The following is a 23,471-nucleotide window of genomic DNA, read 5'->3' on the forward strand; positions in this document are numbered from 1 at the left end:
GCCACTTAAAGCTCAAAGTGCCCAAAACAAAACTTCTCTTCCCTCCTCCCAGAGTCGCCAACTCCCCTCAAATCTCCCTCACTATCAATAACACCACAATTTCCTCAGCCTCCATAGCCCGTTGCCTTGGTGTCACTCTTGACTCCATCCCCTGCTTTATTCCTTACCTCAGTCTCTAAGCTCCACCTTCCGAATATTACCAGAATACCCCTCTTCTTACCCAAGACGCCACCAAAACTCTTATCTACTCTCTAATCATCTCCCAACTTAACTACTGCAAACTCCTGCTATCTGACATTCCCCTCACCCATCGATCCCCACCTGAATCTATCTTAAATACCAAGATACATCTTCCCTAAGGAATTCCCTAACATGCCCGATCAGACTCCAACAGCCTTCAAATCTTTAAATGGTCTCTGAAAATGTATTTCTTTATTAAAACTTACCCTACTCCCGTCTATACGGCTCACGTTCATTCATCTAGTTTTTTGCTGTGCCCTCTGTTTGTCTCCTTTGTTTGTCCATGTTTTATGTATGCACTGTGGCACTTGACAGTTCTACCACAATAATTTTCGCTGCCACAGAGCCACTACCCTCCTAACTGATGTATATGGTTTTTTTTCTTTTTTTGTTATATATAGAAAAGATAGCACAGTGGACAGATTGTCTGTTGAGACCTGAAATAAGTGATGTACTTATATTTAACAAACTCCAAGCACATGTCTGTGGTTTGTTGTTTTTAAATACTGATCATGATATAACCATTGTGTAATTTTAATTATTTCCACTCGATTTTCAAGCTAGGTTACGATATGGGTGCATTTCTAAGCCTACCCTGCATAACATGACTTTTGCCTGTAAATGTCTGTTTACCATGGCTTGTAGTCCTGTTACTTGTCATCTGTGTGCGTGTGTGTTGTTTTGAAATATCTGCGAGCTCTGAGGTTTGCTTCCATTTGTCATAAAATATGCAGTAAATGAATTGCCACTGTTTGAAACGCAAATAATACTGTATAATCTAATGCTACATGACTAGGCAGCAAAGATGGAAAATGATTTTCTGCATAATTAACAAGTGATTTCCTTTTGTCAGACAGCAGAATCACTCTGTCAGGTTAGTAGCTTAGTACACTATAGGATGTGCAATTATAAACTGATTATTCTTACCGTCTCATTTGCATGTACCGCTGTTCTACTTGCAGGCTGTAATTAGTGTGTATTAATGGCAACTTCCACTAATGCTTTTCATTACCTCATGTTTTTATCATATAAATCTCTCTCACATAGGAAATAAAAGGTTCATTTGTTTTCTGTACTTGGATTTAGAGGGTTAACACAAAAAGTTATACATTGTTATAACACATTGTATAGCAGGTTACTCTGAGGCCAAGCCTGCTCATAATATATTAATAATGTTAAAAATATAAGTGCAATATTTATAATCTGATTACATAATTCCTGTAGTTATATAGTAATGTTATGTTTTAAGTGCACCTGTGGACTCGTCACAGTTGAAGCAGCTGTTTTTTGAGCTGAACCGGTAATCATAAGAGAGCAACTTTCTAAAAAAAAATAATTTTTAATTATGTTACTGGTTCCTTGTAAATTGATAAGCCTCTCTCTCATGCGTCGGCCATTTTGTACCTCAGTGATGTCACCGACTCCTAGTAAATTGATAAGCTGCTCTCTTATGCGTCGGCCATTTTGTACCTCAGTGATGTCACTGGATCCTAGTGAATGGTTAGGCTGCACTGCTTTGATTATTAATTCGGTCTACAACATGGCTGTGTCCACGGCACATAGGTGACAGGTGCACTTTTCTTGCCAGACTTTTCAGGACACTGCAAAATGTTTTGCCTGTATGCACTGCCATATATTTACCCAGATCTTACTTTCACCCCACCCGTTCTAATGAGCAGAGAATAAATAAATATACAAAGCAGTCTCTAGTTGTGACAATGGAACACAATCACAACTTGAAGCTATTTCCTTCACAATGAACGTCCTTCAAAATACATAGCCCCCCTTATATTTATATGCTAACTGGGGGGTAATAGCCAGTGGATGTTATGAAGTTCTGCTTAGATTCAATTATGAGGAAAAAGTTATTCAAAATGTTTTTAATATAGCAAAAGTACTTTCAGTTACCTGTACAATAGTGATTAAGATAAGGTTATAAAAACCAATGTAAAAGGGGGACAAGTCATGCTGGAACTTGTAGTTCTGCAATGGCAGTTGAGCCATTGGTTGCCTAAGCCAGCTCTAGTTAATGGACTATTTTCTTTAGAACAACAGCAACAGTTAATTATGTCAAGGGCGGCGCAAAACACATGCAATGTTTAACATGATATCAAATTAATTATAATTGATCTGTGCAGTTTCATTTTAGAAAAAAACCCAAAACATAGTGTGTTACAATGCTCCTTTTATTGGTGTGTTGTTGTTTTAGTGCTTTGTTGTAGTACTAAAAATCTTTATGGACAGCAAGGAGGATAGCTGTTGGCTTTAAATGTATTCCCCATAACAGCAATACTCTGTGAACACACACAAATATGATTGCGGAGTACTTCCTTTGACAATCATTTGTTGGAACATAATGGCAGAAGCAGTGTAGGGGAAGCAGCAGTCTTCTTCGTTATAATTTTCTTTATTTTAGACAAGGGGCCTCAAATTACAGAGAACCCCCTTATCTGGACATCCCAAGTCCCAAGCATTCTGGATAATAGATCCCATATCTAGTTATTATTGTTTTATGTATATACCACCAATCATATTACACAGCACTGTACAGAGAGTGTGGAATCTTTCACATCAGTCCCTGCCCCATAGGAGCTTACAGTCTAAATTCCCTACCACACGCACATAACGGTCCATATCTGTCAGAATCCAATTAACCTGCTAGTGCATTTTTAGACTGTGGGAGGAAACCCACACAAACACGGGAAGAACATACAAACTCCACTCAAGTAGGTTAATGGAACCCATGACCCAGCTCGGTATGACAGGGTACTAAGGGCTTTGTAGAACCATTTCGACAAAATCTTCTATATCTCCTTAGGTTTAATAAGATTCACAGGTAGAAGTGTAATCAATGAACCAAAACTCGCATCAGACATCAAGGCTCTAGAATGGCAATATATTAATTTTCTTTCCACTAAGAAAGGTTCTCCCTGGCCGAGCGAGATTACACGTCTCTCTGCACTGAAGGAGACTTTTCAGAGAGATGCTCTTTTGTTTTTGTGTATTCTTTACAGGTCACTGTAGTCAAGGTGACATTGTCAGATATAATTTTATATACAGTGTTACTGATATGGAAGAATAAGTCATTTCCATACACCTATGTTTGTGTCTTCCTTGTATTTCTGTCTCATTTCTGTCTGTCTGAGTTGTTCTAGTGTTATAGTTGAAGTATGTTTGAGGAGTGCAAAAAAATGTAGATATCCATTATTTACTCAACCTTGTGAAATGGTTAGAAAATGGTTTCAAGCCTAGAAGACAGTGCAAATTGTGCTACATAAAGAGCGAATATTGAATAATTGCTTACTCAGTACATTCTAGTAAGGGCCGGACTAACGAGACCTGGAAAGCTTACTGAAATGTACAAAGCTTCTAGTACTTGAAACTGAACCTTTGTCAGTGGAAGATGAATGGCAAATGTTCTAGATGTTTAAACGCTTAGGGCTAGATTTACTCAGCTGCGGGTTTGAAAAAGTGGGGATGTTGCCTATAGCAACCAATCGGATTCTAGCTGTCATTTTGTATATGGTACTAAATAAATGAAAGCTATAATCTGATTGGTTGCTATAGGCAACATCCCCACTTTTTCAAACCCGCAGCTTAGTAAATCTAGCCCTTAGAGTTATTTCTAAGATTTTTAGATGTAATACCACAGTCATTCATTTTGTGATAAATATGGTGTTTAGCCTTCCGTAATTTTAAGATCCATTTTGTTATAGTGACCGTAGTCATTTTAAAATTGACTTTAGATGTGTGAAGGTAAAGTTAAGGTGATTCATTAACGAGTAACTATAAGGGATTTTCATCTTGAGATGACTTTTATGTTTTTTGCTTGGACGTGGTCCCAGCAATCTTTACCAAGTTCATTTGCTTTGAGTTTCTGCCTTTTACCGCCATGATTTTATATCATCAGGCAGAATTGTTAATTTGTGTTGCCCATAGATACAACACAAAGCATCAGCTGGATACAGCGATATCTGCTGTGGATAGCACAATAGAACTTTGTCATGGGCAGGTGCAACCAGAATAAACTATTCTGACTCAATGATACAATATGTGGCTGAAAAGCACAGAATGAGCCAGAAAGCAGTGTACTTATACACATGTGAGGCAATAAATGAGTCATCTGAAGGTGGACAACCCTTTTAATACTGATTTTACATAGAAACATAGACTCTGACGGCAGTCTATGGCCCATTTTTAGTCTGCCCATTTTTTTTTAACCCCGTTTGGTCCTTAGTTCTTTGTAAGGATATCCTTATTGAGCCACTTTTGGCCTTAAGAAACATGTAATATATTTATGAAGGGGACATCAAGTATAATGAAATAATAAATGTATCTTTGCGTCCTACAGGTATAACTGAAGAAGAGAGGCAATTTTTGGCTCCTCCAATGTTAAAGTTCACTAGAAGTTTATCCATGCCGGATGCATCAGAGGACATTCCACCACCTCCAGCGACTTTACCTCCTTCTCCACCTCCCCCTTCACCATCACCGTTTAATTCACCCAAGTCTCCAGCTCCTAGAGGATATGGGACGATCAAGCCAACGTTCAACCAGAATGCAGGAACAAAGTCTCCATCACCAGCCGTGCGATCAGATAACGTGGGGACAATTATGAGAGACAGAGGCATGTACTACAGGCACGAGACGGACAGGTTTTCCTTAGATTCCGAAGATCTTCATAGTTCCAAAATCTCATCCCAGCAAAACTTTGTAAACAAGAGAGGCCAAATGCCAGAAAACCCTTACTCTGAGGTTGGAAAGTTGGGAAACAAAGCCGTTTATGTGCCAGCTAAACCTGCTAGGAGAAAGGGAATGCTCGTAAAACAATCTAATGTGGAGGACAGCCCAGAAAAGACTTGTTCCATTCCTATCCCAACCATCATCATTAAAGAACCTTCAACTAGCAGCAGCGGAAAGAGCAGCCAGGGAAGTAGCATGGAGACGGACCTTCAAACCTCAGAGCAGCAAGGGCAGTTAAGGCCAGATGACAGCCTTAATGTAAGCAGTCCATTCGCTGCGGCCATTGCTGGGGCAGTGAGGGACAGGGAGAAAAGGTTAGAGGCCAGACGAAACTCTCCTGCTTTTCTGTCTACAGACCTAGGAGATGAAAGTGTAGGCCCCGCACCCAGCCCTAGGTTGCGGCACTCCAAGTCCATCGATGAGGGAATGTTCTGTAATGAGGACAGCTTTAAGCACTTTGCGGGTCCAACCTCGCTAATTTTAAGCAGAGGAACTTCAAATGCGTTTGGTAACAATGTAGACTTGAACAATCTAAGGTTAGGAAAGGGGAAAGGACACGAAAACAACACCACAAAAGGGATTAGTGTTTCTGGAAATTACATGCATCCAGTTACAGGGAAACTGCTAGATCCTAATTCGCCTCTGGCTCTGGCGTTGGCGGCTAGAGACAGAGCTATGAAAGAGCAAGGTCAGCCCAGCCCTAGCCCCACGGAAAAGGACAAGTCGGACCTGAACAAGCCTCTGTACATTAATACAAAACTACGCACCAATGCTGAAAGCCCATTTCCAGTGGCAGCTGTCAGTACGAGTAGGCAGAATCAGCGGGGGGTCTTAAAAAGACAAGAGACTGAGAATAAGCACGAATCGGAACCGGCAAAGGAGGAAAAACGCCACGAGGAGAAAAAGAACATGTTGATCAACATCATGGACACCTCACAACAGAAGACGGCCGGCTTGCTCATGGTTCATACAGTAGACACCACCAAAGCAGAGGATGTTCTTGGTGACCATGAAGATGTAGAAAAAGTGGTCTCTCCGGAGAATTCTTGTGCTCCGGCATTAGAACCCAATGAAAATGTAGAAAATGCGTTACCCAAAACAAGCGATCCTGGACCCCCTGTGCCCCCTAGCAAAGCCATCGTAGCCGTCTGTTCTGTGGACGAGCCAGTAATCCTACCATTCCGCATCCCTCCCCCACCGTTTGCCTCGATAGATGTGGACGAGGACTTTATCTTCACTGAGCCGCTGCCTCCTCCTCTCGAATTTGCCAACAGCTTTGATATTCCGGAGGATGCTTCTGCAATGCCGCCCGCTAGCTTGGCAGACTTGTTGATGCAGAGGAAGAACGGCGCTCTCCACCCTGGTTCATTTAATCCCAACGTTGCCTCTAATTCTCTAGACAGTAAAAAGCCCGAAGCTCTGTCCAACTGCCTGCCACCCTCGTTCATGCATCATCCTGAAAGCTTTGATAACGTCACAGACTCTGGGATTGAGGAGGTGGATAGCCGCAGTGGCAGCGACCACCACTTAGAAACGACAAGCACTATTTCCACTGTCTCCAGCATATCTACCTTATCATCAGAGGGTGGCGAAAACTTGGACACGTGTACAGTCTATGCAGATGGGCAAGCATTTCTAGTGGACAAACCCCCAGTACCTCCAAAGCCAAAAGTGAAGCCCATAATCACCAAGAGCAATGCACTTTATAAAGACGCTGTCCTGGAAGAAAACATGGACGCTTTTATTATCCCTCCTCCTGCTCCACCTCCTCCTCCCCCGATAGGGATACAGCCCAGCATCTACAAAGCTGGGCAACCCAGGACCTCCAAGTTATGGGGCGATGTCCCCGAGATGAAGAGCGTGATCTTGCCAAGTCCCAAAGCCAATGTTATTAGTGAATTAAATTCCATTTTGCAACAGATGAACAGAGAGAAGGCCTCAAAGCCAGGGGAAGGATTAGATTCACCAACTGGGATGAAAACAGCAAGTCTCAGCACAAGGTAATGCAATCATGTTGTTATAGTTATTACCAACACATTATTCATTATTTAATTATTTTATTTATTGTGACCTGGCAATCCATCAGTCTATATTGTCAACACAAATATTTCATGGAATATACAACAGAACATGGAACAGATACCGCAGGTCCTACACTGACCTAAATGCTTCAAACGCCATTAAAATCCAGTTAAATTCACATGCACTCATCTCTCAGGTATATAGGGGCTTACATCTAGCAAGGTCATCTGATTTTAACTGCATTTTAATGGTGTTTGAAGCATATAGGTCAGTGTAGGATCTGCATACAATGAGATGCCCTTGATGCTGGGATTCAGGCTTAAATGTTTTGATCAAAATATGAACCAATGCCACATGTTTTCACATTGCAATCACTGCCTGTTTACTAGTATCTGATACTTTCCCTTTAGTTGTAATTATTGATTTGTAAGGCGTCCCCATGCTTCACAGGGCTGGATAGTGGGGAAAACAGGACATACATAAAATGGTTTCTGTATTCTGCCAGATCTGTTGGAGCAGTATAAGAGGTCATACGTGTCACCAGTCTGACTTATTATGTACCCACCCAAAATGAGCAACGTGTAATTTGTACTGGAAAGTGTAGCGCTAACATTCTGAGCCAGTTCCACTTCTGTGCTTCTCTCCTATCTGCTTCTCACTGGTCTTGTACATTCTGCTTTGCATTTATTGCCATTGTGTTTACTAATGCCGGTGCTGCATCTAGTTGGGTCTCCTCAATGTGTATTTGAGGTGGAGGCGCAGACAGCAACACTTTGAGATCAGGTCACTCCCCAGCTCCACCTCAGAGACTCCCAGATTTTCCTGGACCAGCAAGTGAGCGCCGACTGCTAGTCTAGATTGCTAGTTTCTGCAGTTGGTGGTACCAGAGTTACATACAAATAGAGCCACCAGATATTGGTTTAGCCCCTGGCGAGGGGAATGCCAGATTTAACAATGATGACGTTTGTGACATGTTTTCACAGCTGGAAATGGCAGGAATTGTGACTCAACTTATGAAAACTTATTTGTGTTCCAATACTGTATCATTTAGGTCTTAAGCTATTGATGACTGTATTCCCATAGTCGTTAGTTAGTTCATGATTAAAGTGCGGGTCTCCTACACAGAGTGGACTTCGAAAAGCACATTGGCTGCTCACCACCAGCACAGTACAAAGTGCACGCCTGCTCTGTACCCTCATCAGTAGACTCCTCCACAAACTAGAAGTGCATCTAGGATAAGGGATGGTGGGAAAATGTCAAGAAGCGCACTGTGTCAAAGGCTTAATGTCAGAGTCCAACCTCCTGTAGAATTAAATAAAACTTTTCAGCAAACCCCTTGCGCTTTGGTAGAAATCAAGGTGCATGGCGCCACCAAAGAGGCTTCTTCATAATTTAAATCCACTAGAGGCAGACATATTGTTGGCTGCTTAATGTTAATGAGCATGCAGACTACCCATCACATGAAGTAGGCATCAGACAATTAATGTAGACACTTACTTGTAGCTGATGGGTATCTGGGGGGGTTTTAATTGCCTCTAATGCCAGACACGGGAACTTTTTTCCTTTACCTGATCAGGTTTGGGCCAGTGATCTATAGAACACTGCACAACAAATAGAGTAAACCTAAGCCTATGGCCCTTTAATCAACCATCATATAAAGTGATAGTTATTTGTAATGTTTTTCAAGTTCAAAAAGTTTGAAATGTAAATTCAGAAATTGCCTTAAAAAATACAGATGAGTAAAAAGCTTCAAAACCTGCATTTGTACTCAGGCAGTCTGTCTTCTCCGGGGAAGCCTCTCTGTAGTCTTCCCACAACAGAGTTTGCATGCTCCAAATAATTTATATTAAACTTTATGCAACCCTTTATTTTGCTAGAAGGGCTAATGATACCTTGGTATTTGCTGTCCCTATAGTGGTATAATTATGGTTAATTTATTAGCTTGATAACACACTGCATGTACATAACTTGGGAAGGAAAGTGTGACAGCTGGATAAGGATCCACAAGAGATTTGAATGCAATTATAGAATGACTTCTCGGGTCAGATGGAGCCAACGTTATCCACCAAAGATTATTTGGTCTTTAGGCACATTACTTACAGCTACAACCAACATTATCCCAAAAAGATTTATTTTACCTTGACATGAATGACACCTAGAAATTGAGCTTAGCAAATGTTTTATTTAGCTTTGAGGATTTGCCTGAAATATCACTTTGGGATAGCGGGTTTTTTATGGACCTGATAACGCTACCAAACTTGAACACTAGTTGGCGCTCACTTGCTAGTCCATCCTGGGCGTCTTTGAGGTGGAGTAGGGAATGCCTGAACCTCAATCTGTGCCTCCACCTCAAATAGCTCTAAATGCACACCTATGAGGACCAGCTATACACGGCACCCGCATTAGTAAACACAGAGGACCTGATTCATGTTCGGAGCTTGCGTGCCGTATCTAGGGTCTAATAGCTCTGGAGATGGTCCAAATTGAACCCGACGCCAATGAATGCAATTCATGGCTGAAAACGAGTGACCCTGTCTATGATTTGAAGGGCAGGGGTGGGGTACGGCGTATCGATGCCGAGAACCCCGACAAGACTTACCCCGACCTGAGGATTCCGTAGAGCTGCTTCCCCACCTTCACCGATGACGACTCCTCGTCACACTGACTTCAGCCAATGACGATGAAGTAAGAAGGAGACTGCACTTGATGACGTCATTGACCGTGCCGACGAGTACAATGTAGAAGCCTTTGTAAACTACATTGTACATGGCTGCATACTTACATGACCCCCTTAACAACAGCGATAATCGCGTCAGCACGGTCAATAACGTCATCAACTGCAGCCGCCTCGTTACTTCATCGTCATTGGCTGAAGTTGGTGTGATGAGGAGTCGTCATCGGTGAAGTTTGGGGTAGTTGGCATCGATATGCTGACCACCACCACCGAAGGGCAATGGGAAGGGGCTGATGGATACTGGCCATATACAGTAACGGCGTTCTGGCGCAGATGTGGCCGATTCTAGTCCTGGGTTTCTTGCAAGTACACTTGTTTTAGCTGAATTATTTGCACCAGCTACAGGGCAGATGTAAGACTGATAGTGATGGCTGACATGGCAAAGTGTTTGTTTTAAAAAGTACAAGTACGCCATAAAAATGCAGTGTATGTACAGTATACATACATAAAGAATATCTTGATTTATGTATTTAAAGCAAAACAGACTTTTTAAAAATCAATATTTTTATCAATGATTATACTGTTGAGTTGCTAATTTATTTTATCATATTTTGTATGCGTCCTGACTTTATATTGCACATATGATTGTGCATTCACCGCACTCTGTTCTGTGTGTTAAAATACAGTAAATAACGTTTAGGCAGAGTATACTTACAAACAGATACACGCATCTTGAGATCCGCTTGGCTTTGAATATGGGTGGAACTACGCTTAAGTTCTGTGACCTTTTCTTAACCACAAGTTGTGTTCGGACTTGAATCAGGCCCAGTATCAATAAATGAAAAGCAGAAAGTACTTAATACCAGTGAGAAGTACAGCAGGGGAATAGACTCAGAGGGGGGATTCAATTCCCTGCGTTGTTCTAAAGAACACCACGAGATGTGCACAATTACCATAAGTACGGTAATTGCTGCACATTATTAACGTTACTACGGTAATTTCAACACTGATTTTTGCTTGCATGTTGAAATTACCGTACTAATGGTAATTGTGCGCACCCCGTATTGTTCGTTAGAACAACGCGGAGAATTGAATTCCCCCGAGAATGTTAGCGCTACCCTTAACTTAAGGTTCCAGTAAAAAATGATATATTTCTCGTTTTGGGTGGGTCCAAAACAAGTCTCCTGCTACCCAAACAGATTTAGCAGAATACCAGTACATCATAGCTGCCAACTGTCCCTGATTTGAAGGGATAATCCAAGGTGAAAAGATTCATCCCTTGAATGTCCCTGGCTTTAAATATTGGGTTGAGTACTCTTTAACAGTGCAGATAATTCCAACACCGAGGAGTATTGCACTCACATTCCGAATGTGGGGAAAAAACGATTGTAATATAAGCAGACTTACCACCAAAGCGACGCTGTAGATCTCCGGTCGCAGCAGGGTGGTGACTGGAAGTTATTCCGACTAGTCAGGTGTCCGTCGGTAGATTTTCACGTCATCGCGGCCTGTATCACTTTTCATTTAAAGCGGCAATGTCGGGTTAAGTGTTTAAACACTTAACCTGCGGGGTTCTAACATCACCATTCTGCTGCGATTGGAGATCTACAGCGTCCGTTTTTGAGGTAAGTCTGCTTATATTACAATCGTTTCCCACATTCGGAATTTAAGTGTATTACTCCTCGGTGTCGGAATGGTGGTAATCGTGAAAACGATTACCACCATAAATATTAACCACCTCACTTTACAGTTTGTTATTTGTATGGTTAATGCAATTATCACCTGCCGAAATGCGTTGGCACCAAACCGTCCGTGGAGATTACTTTCAAATGTTGACATCTGTAGTAACTCTGAAATCATTCTGTTCTCTGCCATGCCAGCCAAAAATGCTACAATTCCTTTCCACACGGAATCTAGTCACTTCTATGTTTACATGTAGTTGTAATCTTAATTTTCACCCTTTCTACACAAGGGTTGTTTCACATTCCAGTCTGCCCCCTAATCCTTGTGTAACATCAAGTGATGTGTGTGGGTCCACGATTAGACCTCAGATATCTACCAGCAGCCATGCTGCGGTGCCTCATTCTGTAGAACGGTGCCTCATTCTGTAGAACGCTGCCTTTGCAGGAAGAGTGCTCTATTTTGTATTTATTCTTATGCACCATATTTGTCATACAACATTTTCTATTTTCTGGCCTGCCCCTTGGAACAAGTATTGAAATTTTGACAACATAAGTGAGCAAGCACATGACTGTGACAATTACTCTGTATATATAAGAAAATTGCAGCCTTAAGACAGAAAGAAGTATTCTTCTGCTCCTGTCAGAAGCTGCCCTAAAAGCAACGCTTCAAATCATGAAGGTAATTGTCACACAGTGAGACCAATTTGGCCATATTTGTGTACCTGCACCTAATTTAACACTCCTGTAATTTTCTGTAAATATGTTTAGTTTTGGGATAGTTTAAAATGACATTTTGTTGTGTCCATTTTTTTTTTTTCTTAATCTAAGAATATTTTTTTATAAATGTACCCAACTGGATGCAACGCTGCCCGGGGGGCGCAAAATTGTAAATTTTACTATCCATTCCTAGCCTTACTTTCCTCCTTTCGGCAGCTATTCTTTATATACCACTTACACGGGAGCACAGTTGACCACACTCCTTTTTCATGATGGTAGATGTAGTTTAGTAGTACACTGCTCAGGTTTGTTCATCCCTGTCAAATAAATAGATTCATTCTTTATTTTGCTGTATTTCTACATAGTAAGCCCATGCTTTCCTTTCTAGTATATTAAACAGTTGGGAGAAAGTGCACATGTATGAGTGGAATATTCCTCTCTCGTTATTAAAGTGTCACTCACGCACAGCGTCACAGTTATTCCTGAGTGCAGCCTATGAATTTACTAGGAACTAATGACATCACAGAGTACAATATGGATGCCTGTTAGCGGTGCATCTGAAAACTATATAGGATCCAATCATGCAGTTGTTATATGAACATGCACTATGTTGTATAGTCATGGGGATAGATTTACCAAAACTTCTAAAGAGGTAAAGTGGAAGTGTCGCCCATAGCAACAGATCAGATTCTAGCTGTCATTTTATAGAATGTACTAGATAAATGATAGCTAGAATCTGAATGGTTGCTATGGGCAACACTTCCAGTTTTCATTTTTAGAAGTGTTAGCTGTCTCCATCAAACATATGCCAAACAGGCACTTAAAAAGTAGTCAGTGGCTCTGTGATAGAGCTCTCTGATCCTCACATATCCCACAAATAAATATTTGTCCACACCCATAAGATCTCCTTTTATGATTTCCATACCTAACTAATATGCATCAGAGAAGGTCTTTAAAAATACATTTCCCAGCATAAGTGTGTTCCGTTCTTCTTTTGCAGGGGTACAGAAGCATTGAGTACCGTCTCAGGTAACAGGAATACCGCAGTCACTTTCACCGTCCGTCCTGGAGCAAACCAGCCAATCACTCTACAGAACAGGACACCCGAGTTTGACGGCAGGATGGTTGGGATGAGGCGAGCTCCGAGCCCCGTGGTATCCCCTGCCGAGATCATCAGAGATATCAAGCCCGGACCACTGTCTGCTCCACCCGCCTCCATTTCCGATGTCTTTGTTCTACCAACCCAGCCGCCTATGGGAGATATTTTCGGGATGAGCATGGGGAGAAGCAGGTCCCCCTCCCCATCGATTTTACAACAGCCAATCTCCAATAAGCCTTTTTCAGCAAAGCCTGTCCACATGTGGACTAAACAGGACGTCGCCGACTGGCTGGAAAGTCTACACCTCGGAGAACACAAGGATATGTTTATGGACAATGAAATAGATGGAACCCACTTACCAAGCCTTCAGAAAGAAGATCTGATAGATCTCGGAGTCACCAGAGTAGGACATCGAATGAACATAGAACGAGCATTGAAGCAGCTCTTGGATAGATAGAAGTACCTTGTGTTGCCTCTTCAAGTTCCTTTTTCCAAACAGTTAACGTTTCTTAAACGGGGCACTTAAAATACTTATGGAAACAAATACTAATTTAAATACCTTTCTTTACCGCAAGTTTAAATAGCTGTACAGATAATTTATAAGCACAATATTTTAAGGAGATAAGTGGCTGGTCTACTGGGCAGCCTTTGTGCCACTTTAGTTGTAGAAAGAAAAATGGGGGGGAAAAAAAAACTTTTGTGATTTAATAATACTATTTCTGTGGAATAATTATTTGGAGAAAAAAAAAAAAAAGAAAAATAAATAAATAAAATCAGCCTCATTTGAATGCACCTAAACCAGCTGAGCTGTGTTATATTTTCTATCTTTCTAGAACTTCTCCATAGAAGAATGGATCTTTCTTCAGAAGTGGGTGTGGATAATGCAGCGTTACTAAATATATAGGAAGGAATTTAACTGAAACCCCTATGGAAACAAGTCATTTACACCCCCCCCCCGTTCAGCATCAGAGGGGCCTGCGGTGTTTGGCTGGGTGGTCCCAGGCTACAGACACCGGATGGGGTCTAGAACTTACGTGTTATTCTTTTGCAGGTTACTAATTTGTATCCAAGTTAAAATTTATCATTGTAATAAAGAAAAAAAGAAAAAAATCAAGCAAAAAGGCGTTTTATTTGAGAGTATTTCTGATTGTTGCTCCATTATCCGCTGGGCAAGACTGTAATTTATCCACCAATTCATGATTCCACAATCCATTATTCTGTAGTGAAACGCTCAGCCTTGTTACAAATTGTATTAATGGGTTTTCAGCCATCATCGTCTTCCACTTGGTGATAATTTCAGAATTAAATCTATAAACCAGAAAGGCCATGCTACGTTTTTTTTTTGTATTGAATGCATATGGTATTACCTCTCTCTAATGTGCCAGGAGTTGTTGTAGTGTGTTTGTGGTAGTCATCGCTGTGGAAAAAGATGGCTGTGGAAGACTTTGGGATTGACACGCTCATCTTTCAGTTGGGTTAAAGTAGACCCGTCAGTTATGCACAGTGGAGGCAGCTCATTCTGCGGTCTAAACCAATATCCAGCCAATCAGTGCACGTGGAACCAGTGACCTCACTGAGGCTTCACCCACAAACAAATATTCAGCCAATCCGTTTACTTTGTAGATCGTGCCTAAGTGGTGTCGATATTTCCTAGTGAACGGATAGGCTGAATATTCGTTGAACCCATAAAAGCTGCCCCTACAATGTGTATGTGACAGGTGTACTTTAAAACACCGAGTGTCCTATTCCTACACTGGATGGGTATTTCTTTTGCTTGAGTATGGATTTTTCAGGCACCTGAGACAAATGTATTTATTAGAATCAAGATGAACATTTAAAGAGCTAAATAGAATATATTTTTACACGGTGTCTTACAAAAGGACGTAGAGGGGCGACTTATCGTCCGTATTTACTATTTAAATTTTTGGTTTACTATAGAGACTTAGCGTATGAACTACTTGGCCGTTGCACCGGCAGAGTTCCTGCCAACAATTAACCATACCAACACAGAGTGCACAGCGCCAGTGGTGATGAGCTCATTAATTATCAGACGACCTGCTAATCTGCTCCTTACGTTACAAAGAGCTTGTAGAGACACAAAGTAACTTTGCCTGTCACGTGAGCGGTTGGCTGGGGATTTTAGGTTTAGAACTTTTGTTACATAGTGTAATTTAAGAGAGAATTTTTTTCTTGACATATCTAGTTTATGTAATTTCAACACCAAAATTTTACAAAAGAAAAAAAAATCTTGTAAATTGTGTAAAATTTGCACAGCTGCCGGTGACGGAGAAATTATGTGATTCTCCTTGGATATTTTGTTATATTACTATACAAATGACTAGGTGTGACTGTTGATTAAGTATATCACAAAGGGTTTGTTTTTTTTCCCCTTTGTGGTACCTTGTTTAATGAAATTAAGTTCTGGGAAACCTACAGTACATAACCTTTTAATTGGGATTAAACCATATCAGTAGCCACACGAATTCCACACCCCACAACAAAATGTTTTCTTTAAATTGAGTCTGTTTCTTTCTCTAGTTTGTGTTCCAGCCTGTGTTTACGTTGTTAATGTCGCTGTATTTTTTTCTGTGCTTTTAAAATTACGATGATAAAGAACAAATTTTTAAAAAAATAAATAAAATCAAGCTACTGTAATTGCACTTTTCCAAATCCTCGATACTATTGTATGGCAACCAAATTACTGTAAGAAATAAATATAATATTGCACTAAGGTTGTGGCTCTGATTGCAGACAAAATGTTATCTTTGAACTCCAATAAAAAAAAAAAAAATACCAAAGTTGGCAACTCTTGAATTGATGTTTTTAAGATGTATAGAAAAGGGGGGGGGCGCTGTTTGATGTAGTTATTTGTAATACTTGTAAATACGTATGTACACACACACACAAACATGGGACAGTGAATCATTAGCATTCAAATTGCTTTATATGAAAAGATTCACAGAAAACATTCACAAATACAGATTGTTGAAAAGTGTTTATGAGATAATGTTGTAATTGACCAGAAGAATTTTTCTAAATTATTTTGCTTTGTAAGGGTGTGTTCACGTTCCTGCTTTTTGGGCAGTGTTCCTGTCAATCGCCACTAAACATAAAAGAATGCAACTTTTAAATGTAAATTTGAAAAAGGGGATCATTAATCCCTACAAGGATTACAAAGGCCATTTATAGGTACATTCCGATATAGATGCAGCTTGCAGTATATTTTACCATCTATGCTCTGGTAATCCCTTTCATACACACAGTTGCCCACTCTCCCGAAATGTCCAGGAGATACCCAAGTTACAGAGAGACATCCCAGATTCCTGAGAGCACTTACCTACCGCAATTGGCCAGGGACGTGAAGCAAAACAGATTGGCTGGGGGGGTGATGACGTGATTTCAACAAGCTCCGTCCACCTCTTTTTCCACATCCCCTGGAAGCAAAGTAGTAAAAGTTGGCAAGTATGTTTTCATATTAGATCAACTATTGTTTTATGTTTGCTACACCCCCCCCCCCCCCTCCCTTAAAACGGTTAAGCTCAACTCTCCTTCATTTACACTGTCTCAGCAATGAAACCTGCTTTCTGTTGCAGAGTCTCCTGAACCTGTACTTAATTTGGGTAAAACAGATTTTGAGGGATGGAACTCCAAAAATAAGCTGTTTCTTAGCTATAATGAAGGGTAAGATCAGGAACGGACATGTATACAAGGTTAGCCTGATTGGCCTGAATCCTCCATCCGATTATTAAAGTTAGATTTTAAAAAAAGATCTCCCCGCACAATCTATAGTCTAATACTCTGTGAAGTTCAGGATTTTCAGTTTAATTCTAGTCATTTACGAAGTTCCCCATGGTCCGCTGTGCCTCCAACACTCCCATATATTAGTACCTCTCTCCTGACTAACAGGCCAGCTGCTGTTGCCCCTCCACTGCTTTCCACTTTATGTGAATGCTAGCATTAGGGGAGGGGCATCGACAACAGCTCTGCCAGTTGTAGTCAAGCAGGTGGGACTATTATACTGAACTATAGCAAAGGGACTGAATGACAAGTAAAACACTAGATCTAATGTCAACAGTGAACTCTGCCTAATATAATTAATAGAAATCAGTCATAGAAACCACCTAAAAGGTAAATAATCTGTGTGCTTAATAAACTGCACCATTGCTAGAATATTACACATAAGACGCAAACAGTAAAAGGGGCATAAAACCAACTTAACAGATTTAGATATTTTTTTTTTATGTACAACACGTTACATTATTCAATAAAGAAACACCAAAGATGACGTACATGAGCTTTGTATCAAAGTGTGATGATTGTTGCACAAAACATAACAAAATGATTGAAAAGAACTACTAGTGAGTGGAAGAAGATTGGCTCCTGAGCTACAGGGAAAGGATGGTAGAGAGGAAAGAAGGGGGGTGTAAACACAATATATACACGGAGCCACAACATTAACACCACTGACAAGTGAAGTGAACAACATTGATTATCTCGTTACAATTGTACCTGTCAAGGGGGGGGCTGTATAAGCAAGTGAATAATCCGTTCTTAAAGTTGATGTGTTGGAAGCAGGAAAAATGGGCAAGAGTATGGATCTGAGCGACTTTGTCAAGGGCCAAAATTGTGATGGCTGAATGACTGGGTCAGAGCATCTCCAAAACGACAGGTGTTGTGGGGTGTTCCAAGTATGCAGTGGTTAGTACCTACCAAAAGTGGCAAGTTCACCGGTTGGACGACAGGGTCATGGGCGGACAAGGCTCATTGATACACGTGGGGAGTGATGGCTAGCTCGTCTGGTCTAATCCCAAAGAAGAGCTACTGTAGCATAAACTGCTGGCTATGATAGAAAGGTGTCTGACCGGTCTGCGGCTATGCAGCAAGCTGCAATGCACTGTGTGTTCTGAGTGCCCATGCTGTGACCCCTGCCCACTGCCGAAAGCACCCACAATGGGCATGTGAGTGCCAGAACTGGATCATGGAGCAATAGAAGAAGGTGGCCTGAACTGATAAATCATATTTTATTTTATATCATGTGGACAGCCGGGTCTGTGTGTCAGTGCATCCTGGTGCCATCTCTTCCCCATGCACCTATCAAAAGAAGGTAAGCCACCACAGGAAGTGTGATGGTCTGGGCAACCGTGGGTCCTGGTTACTTTGACACGCGCCAATTACCTAAACATTGTTGCAGACCAAGTACACCCCTTCACGACAACAGTATTCCCTGACGGCAGTGGCCTCTTTCAGCAGGGTAATGCACCCTGCCACACCAAAAATTGTTGAGGAACATGACAGAGTTCAAGGTGTTGACTTGGCCTCCAAATTCCCCAAATCTTGCTCCGATCGAGCACCAGTGGGATGTGCTAGCAAAAACAAGTCCGAGCCATGGAGGCCCCACCAGCAACCTACAGGACTTAAAGGATCTGCTGCTAACGTCTTGGTGTCAGATACCACAGGTCACCTTCAGAGGTCTTGAGGAGTCCATGCCTCGATGGGTCAGAGCTGTTTTTGGCCGCACGAGGAGGAACTACACAATATTAGGCAGGTGGTTTTATCGTTGCGGCTTATTGATATATTCTAAATAAAATGTTATAATGGAGCGTTCGATAATGAGGCACTTAGTCAAAACAACGAAAGGAGGCAATGGACAGGCACCTGATTGTAATGGTAGATTGGAGTATTATATATCATGCCACATAATATGAAGACCTTCTATCCAGACTCTTCTTAAACTCAGTTGCCATCAAGTTTTTATATACTTCCTTCACACACTTCCCAGATAAGCCTGAATAAAGTATGCTAGTCCTTATTATCTAATCTAATCTCTTCTAGAACTTTTATCTGGTCACTGGTCAATTGTGGAAAACCTTCAAGTGGTTCCAATAACGCAGGATAGATGTGGTTTTTAAGAGGGATTCCTTATATGCTGCGATTGAAAAGGGCGTTCAGTAAAAGTGCTACTGTCAAAACCACCAAACTTGAGGCTGTATCTACTGCTGTACTACATTACCAGCATAAATCTGTATAAGCCAGATATAGTGCACAATGGCAGGACATATGTACCAGCTGGACAGTAATTTATATCTGAACTTGACTATTTGTGCCTATCACCATTTCCCCTCCGTTTCTTTACTTACCATCTCTCCTGTCGCTTCTCACTGAATATGTCTGGCGTGATGACATCAGTTGAAGCGAGGAGGATGCTGGATCCCAGGCGCCGCCGGATTGGTAAGTTTTCTTTGTTTTGTTTTTTTATTTCCTGGCCCCGGCACCCCTGTGACAGCGCCGTGGCACCCCTTGGAGCCGGGACACATACTTTGGGAACCGCTGCCCTAGGCTAATGAATTCTATAAAAGCTAAATTGGTGTCAGGAGTTAACTATCCTGGAGTCCAATCAATGAGACAAGATTGGAGGTGTTGGTTAGAGTTGCCCTGCTATTCACAGGAAGCATTGCTTGATGTGAATCATACCTCAAACAAGAGAGACCTCAGCAGTTTTAAGACTCAGAATTGTTAACGTGCATAAAACTGGAAAGGGTTACAAAAGTATATGTAAAAGCCTTCATGTTCATCATTCCATGGTAAGACAAATTGTCCCTAAATGGAGAGAGTTCAGCACGTTTTGCCACTTTCCCTAGAAGTGGCCAAAGAGGATACAAGAGCAAAGTGCAGAATGCTCACAGAGGTTAAGAATAATCCTAGAGTGTAGCTACAGACTGCAACTTGCAAACATATCTGTTCAGGAGCCTCCAATACAGAACACTGAACAATGTTTCTGATGTTTCGATCTCTCAATATAAGAAATGCAGCAGCAGCTGTACTCTTTCTGCCTGGGCCCACTTTGACGGCTGGCGGATTCCACCCCACCTACCATCTCTAACAGGACGTTCCGAGGTGACCCTGGAGACCCCCACTCCCCTCCTCAACCCCCCACTCTCTCTTTTCTAAACTCTGCCCTCTCTTTCTTGACTCTTCATTCTTTCCCTTTTTTTTTTTAGTGATTGTATAGTGAAGTTGAGTTGCTTGGAAGAAATACACAGCACTATATGTTGAGCACACCAGCATCAAAACCTCCTCCTAACTGTAAAGTATGGTGATTTGCTGGCTTAGGGCTTGGAACACTTGCTCCCATTGACGGAAAAATGAATGCCAAAGTTTACTAAGACATTTTGCAGGAGATTCTAAGGCTAACTGCCCGCCGATTGAAGCTCAACAGAAGTTGGGTGATGCAACAGGACAACCACACAAAACACAGAAGTAAATCAACAACTGAATGGCTTCAACAGAAAAAAAGTCAGCCTTCTGGAGTGGCCCAGTCAGAGTCCTGACCATATTGCTGAACCAAAGCGGTTTTGCAAGGAGAAACAGTCCAAGGTTCCTCCTGACCATTGAGCAGGGCCGATCGGCCGCTACAAGAAACATTTTGTTGAGATTACTGCTGCTAAACGAGGGCTATTCAATAAAGACATCAAAATGTATAATTGTTTGTGTGTTATTTAAGCAGACTGTGTTTATTTTCTTGTGACTTAGATGTAGATCGGATCTCATTTTATGATAGTAATTTAATGCAATTAGCCAGGCATAGATTTTCAAGCCATTATGAATTATAGATTTTATGACAAAATGGCCATAAAGTCAGATTGTTTCCCTCCTTGTGGATAATCAGTACATGGGTTCGTAATGATTATTCAAATAGTTTAGCCCTATTGTGATACGACAATGTATGTGGAAATAAATATATGTTTATTGTTGTTATTCCTAAAATATGTAAAGATAGTTTTGAGAGAACTTATGCTGAATACGGGTCGCAGAGAACGACAAGACACAGAAACGCAGCTGCCAGGACTGAGCCGGTAAGAGAAATTACCATAACTTCAATTAGTAGTAAAAAATAATGTTGATTTTAAAAGAGATTTAAATGCTGACTTTTTTTTTTTTTTTTTTAAAAATGATTATCTCTAGTTTGGGTTAACCTTCCTCAGTAAACTAGGCTTGGTATTGAGACCTTTACCTCTTGCAATTCAATCTGGAACGTGCCCAGTTTCCTATTGTAAACAACACTTTACAAATAACAAGCTACCCTATGAGGGACACACAGTTCTACACAAGAACGAAGCCACTTTTCATATAATTCCTGAACCGTAGAAATTGTGTTCAGTATGAATGAATCCTGTCCTTAAGAGTGCCATCAGATTAGGGTTTTTTAATGCACTGTATATAATCATCATTTATTTATATAGCGCCACTAATGCCGCAGCGCTGAACAGAGAACTCATTCACATCAGTCCCTGCCCCATTGGAGCTTACAGTCTAAATTCCCTACTATAGACACACACTCACACACAGACAGACTGAGAGGGAGAGACTAGGGTCAATTTTTGATTGCAGCCAATTAACCTACCAGTATGTTTTTTGGAGTGTGGGAGGAAACCGGAGCACCCGGAGGAAACCCACGCAAACACAGGGAGAACATACAAACTCCACACAGATAAGGCCATGGTTGGTAATCGAACTCATGACCCCAGTGCTGTGAGGCAGACGTGCTAACCACTAGGCCACTGCCACTAGCCAATCATCGCACTGTGGTTCTAATCTAGTCATAACTTGGAAAATCAAATCACACTGTAGTTTTGCGGAGCAGTGCAAAAACAAGATTTCATTTTGCAGAGCAAGATCATTAAATAAAAACCTTTGGAGGGACCACACCTTAGGGTCACCCCATCTTTACTGTGTCGAAGGTCTCACAGCCATTTTCACAATGTAAAAACCCAGCGGACATTGGATATTGTCCTTTAATTTCAATATGACACATTTTATTCCAGTTGTACTTTGGTGTAAAAAGCGCATTTCTAGGCCAACTTTGTACAATGTAAATAAAAACTTCACATAGAAAAACTAATCTAGTAATAAACAGTCCCAATGCCCCCTCACTCATATGATTAATTTAAACCATAAATGAGGATAAACCAAGCACTATTTTAGGAGAAAATGGCAAATACAGGTTTCACCACATTAAGCCAAAAGTCACCCGTCTCTGCCAAAAAATCTATCCTGGATATTTATGGAGGCTCAGGTGCTTTGGTTCTGCATTAACAGACTGTACAATTTTTTGCTTAGACTTGTAATGATAATTGTTGTACTGTTGCCTAAACTTGGAAGAAAAAGTCTGGTTCATGCAACAGATTTTGTTTTTAATCAAACTTAAGAAATGTTCTCTTACCTAATAATGTAGGAGATCTCTGTATGGAAAATATTCAGACATCTGTAATTTATCCAGAACCTGCGAAAAGGAGATCAGATGTCATTCTCTGTGAAATAAATATTTTACTTCTAAAAAAAAAAAGGTACAATAATGCCTAATTTATAAGCGTTAATTTATTTTAGTAATTATTGTTCATGAAATATAGTACAAAGGTTTATAATGCAGTGTGCGCTGGGGAATTTCTGCTTATACCAGTATAACAGCAGTGATGTCATTTGCTTGAACCTTCGGCCACCGCTAGCAATTACTATAATGCTTAGACCTAAACCAGCAAGGTAAACCTACTTTAGATGTGGAGATATAAACAAGCCATAAAGGGACTGGAGAAATCAGAGGTGTAATTAGGAACTATTGCACCAGAATCTGGACTGTAATGACAGAATGAGCGCAGACTGTGCTGCTTCATATCCATTGTTGCTGCTTTGACAACCTGCTGCTGGTGTCTTAAGCTCAGTTGTTACACGGTTGTTTCCTGGAATGTTGGGGTTTTGTTTGGTTAAAGAGATCGGTTTTAGTAGTTGCCTCCTGAAAGACTGAGCAACAAGTGAACACTCTAGGCCCCCCTGCCCCCAACATTAAAATAAAAGCAACCACATTTTATAATTAACAGCATTTACATTGAACATATAGATTACTTACCGGATCACTGGGCTCTTGTTATGTCTGATGCTACGTGCCTCTTTGCTCAGTGGATGGGAAACAGATTTCAATAAGTGTTGTCACCCTAAAAATCATTGTATAATTGAATATTTTTAAATGTTCATTCCGCAATTGTGGCTGAAATAGTTGTATTGAACGCCATACTGGTTTTGTTTTCAATATGTTTGCATGAAACCTCCTGTACTTTTGTGACCTTGCACCCCAGTGACTTCGGTTTGAAGATGAGCTGTAGCTTGAATCTGTGGTCATCACTGTCCATTTCATCTCGGATAGTGGAATTCCTTTGTTTTTTAGTGTTGGACGTAAACATCAAATGAGAGGATTTCCAATCTTGCTTGTTGTTCTGATCAATTGATTCAGGGATTCTAAGCA

General features: G+C 41.0%; 1 protein-coding gene across 12 annotated transcripts in view; it reads left to right on the forward strand.

Annotated features, from left to right (window-relative positions):
• Positions 1 to 13,950, forward strand: part of SHANK2 (SH3 and multiple ankyrin repeat domains 2) — a 359,718-nt gene extending 345,768 nt beyond the window's left edge. For 8 of the 12 annotated variants that reach the window (XM_075188258.1, XM_075188267.1, XM_075188257.1 and 5 more), the window contains 3 exons: positions 1,094 to 1,114; positions 4,592 to 6,983; positions 13,079 to 13,950. In XM_075188258.1, coding sequence (XP_075044359.1) covers positions 1,094 to 1,114; positions 4,592 to 6,983; positions 13,079 to 13,634 — 2,969 coding nt within the window. In that variant the 3' untranslated portion in view covers positions 13,635 to 13,950. The remainder of the gene's footprint in view (positions 1 to 1,093; positions 1,115 to 4,591; positions 6,984 to 13,078) is intronic. The other 4 variants (XM_075188260.1, XM_075188262.1, XM_075188263.1 and 1 more) reach the window with 1 other exon arrangement.
• The last annotated feature ends 9,521 nt before the right edge of the window (positions 13,951 to 23,471 follow it).

Source organism: Mixophyes fleayi, chromosome 10 (assembly GCF_038048845.1).
Source record: "Mixophyes fleayi isolate aMixFle1 chromosome 10, aMixFle1.hap1, whole genome shotgun sequence".
Classification (NCBI taxonomy): Eukaryota; Metazoa; Chordata; class Amphibia; order Anura; family Limnodynastidae; genus Mixophyes; species Mixophyes fleayi.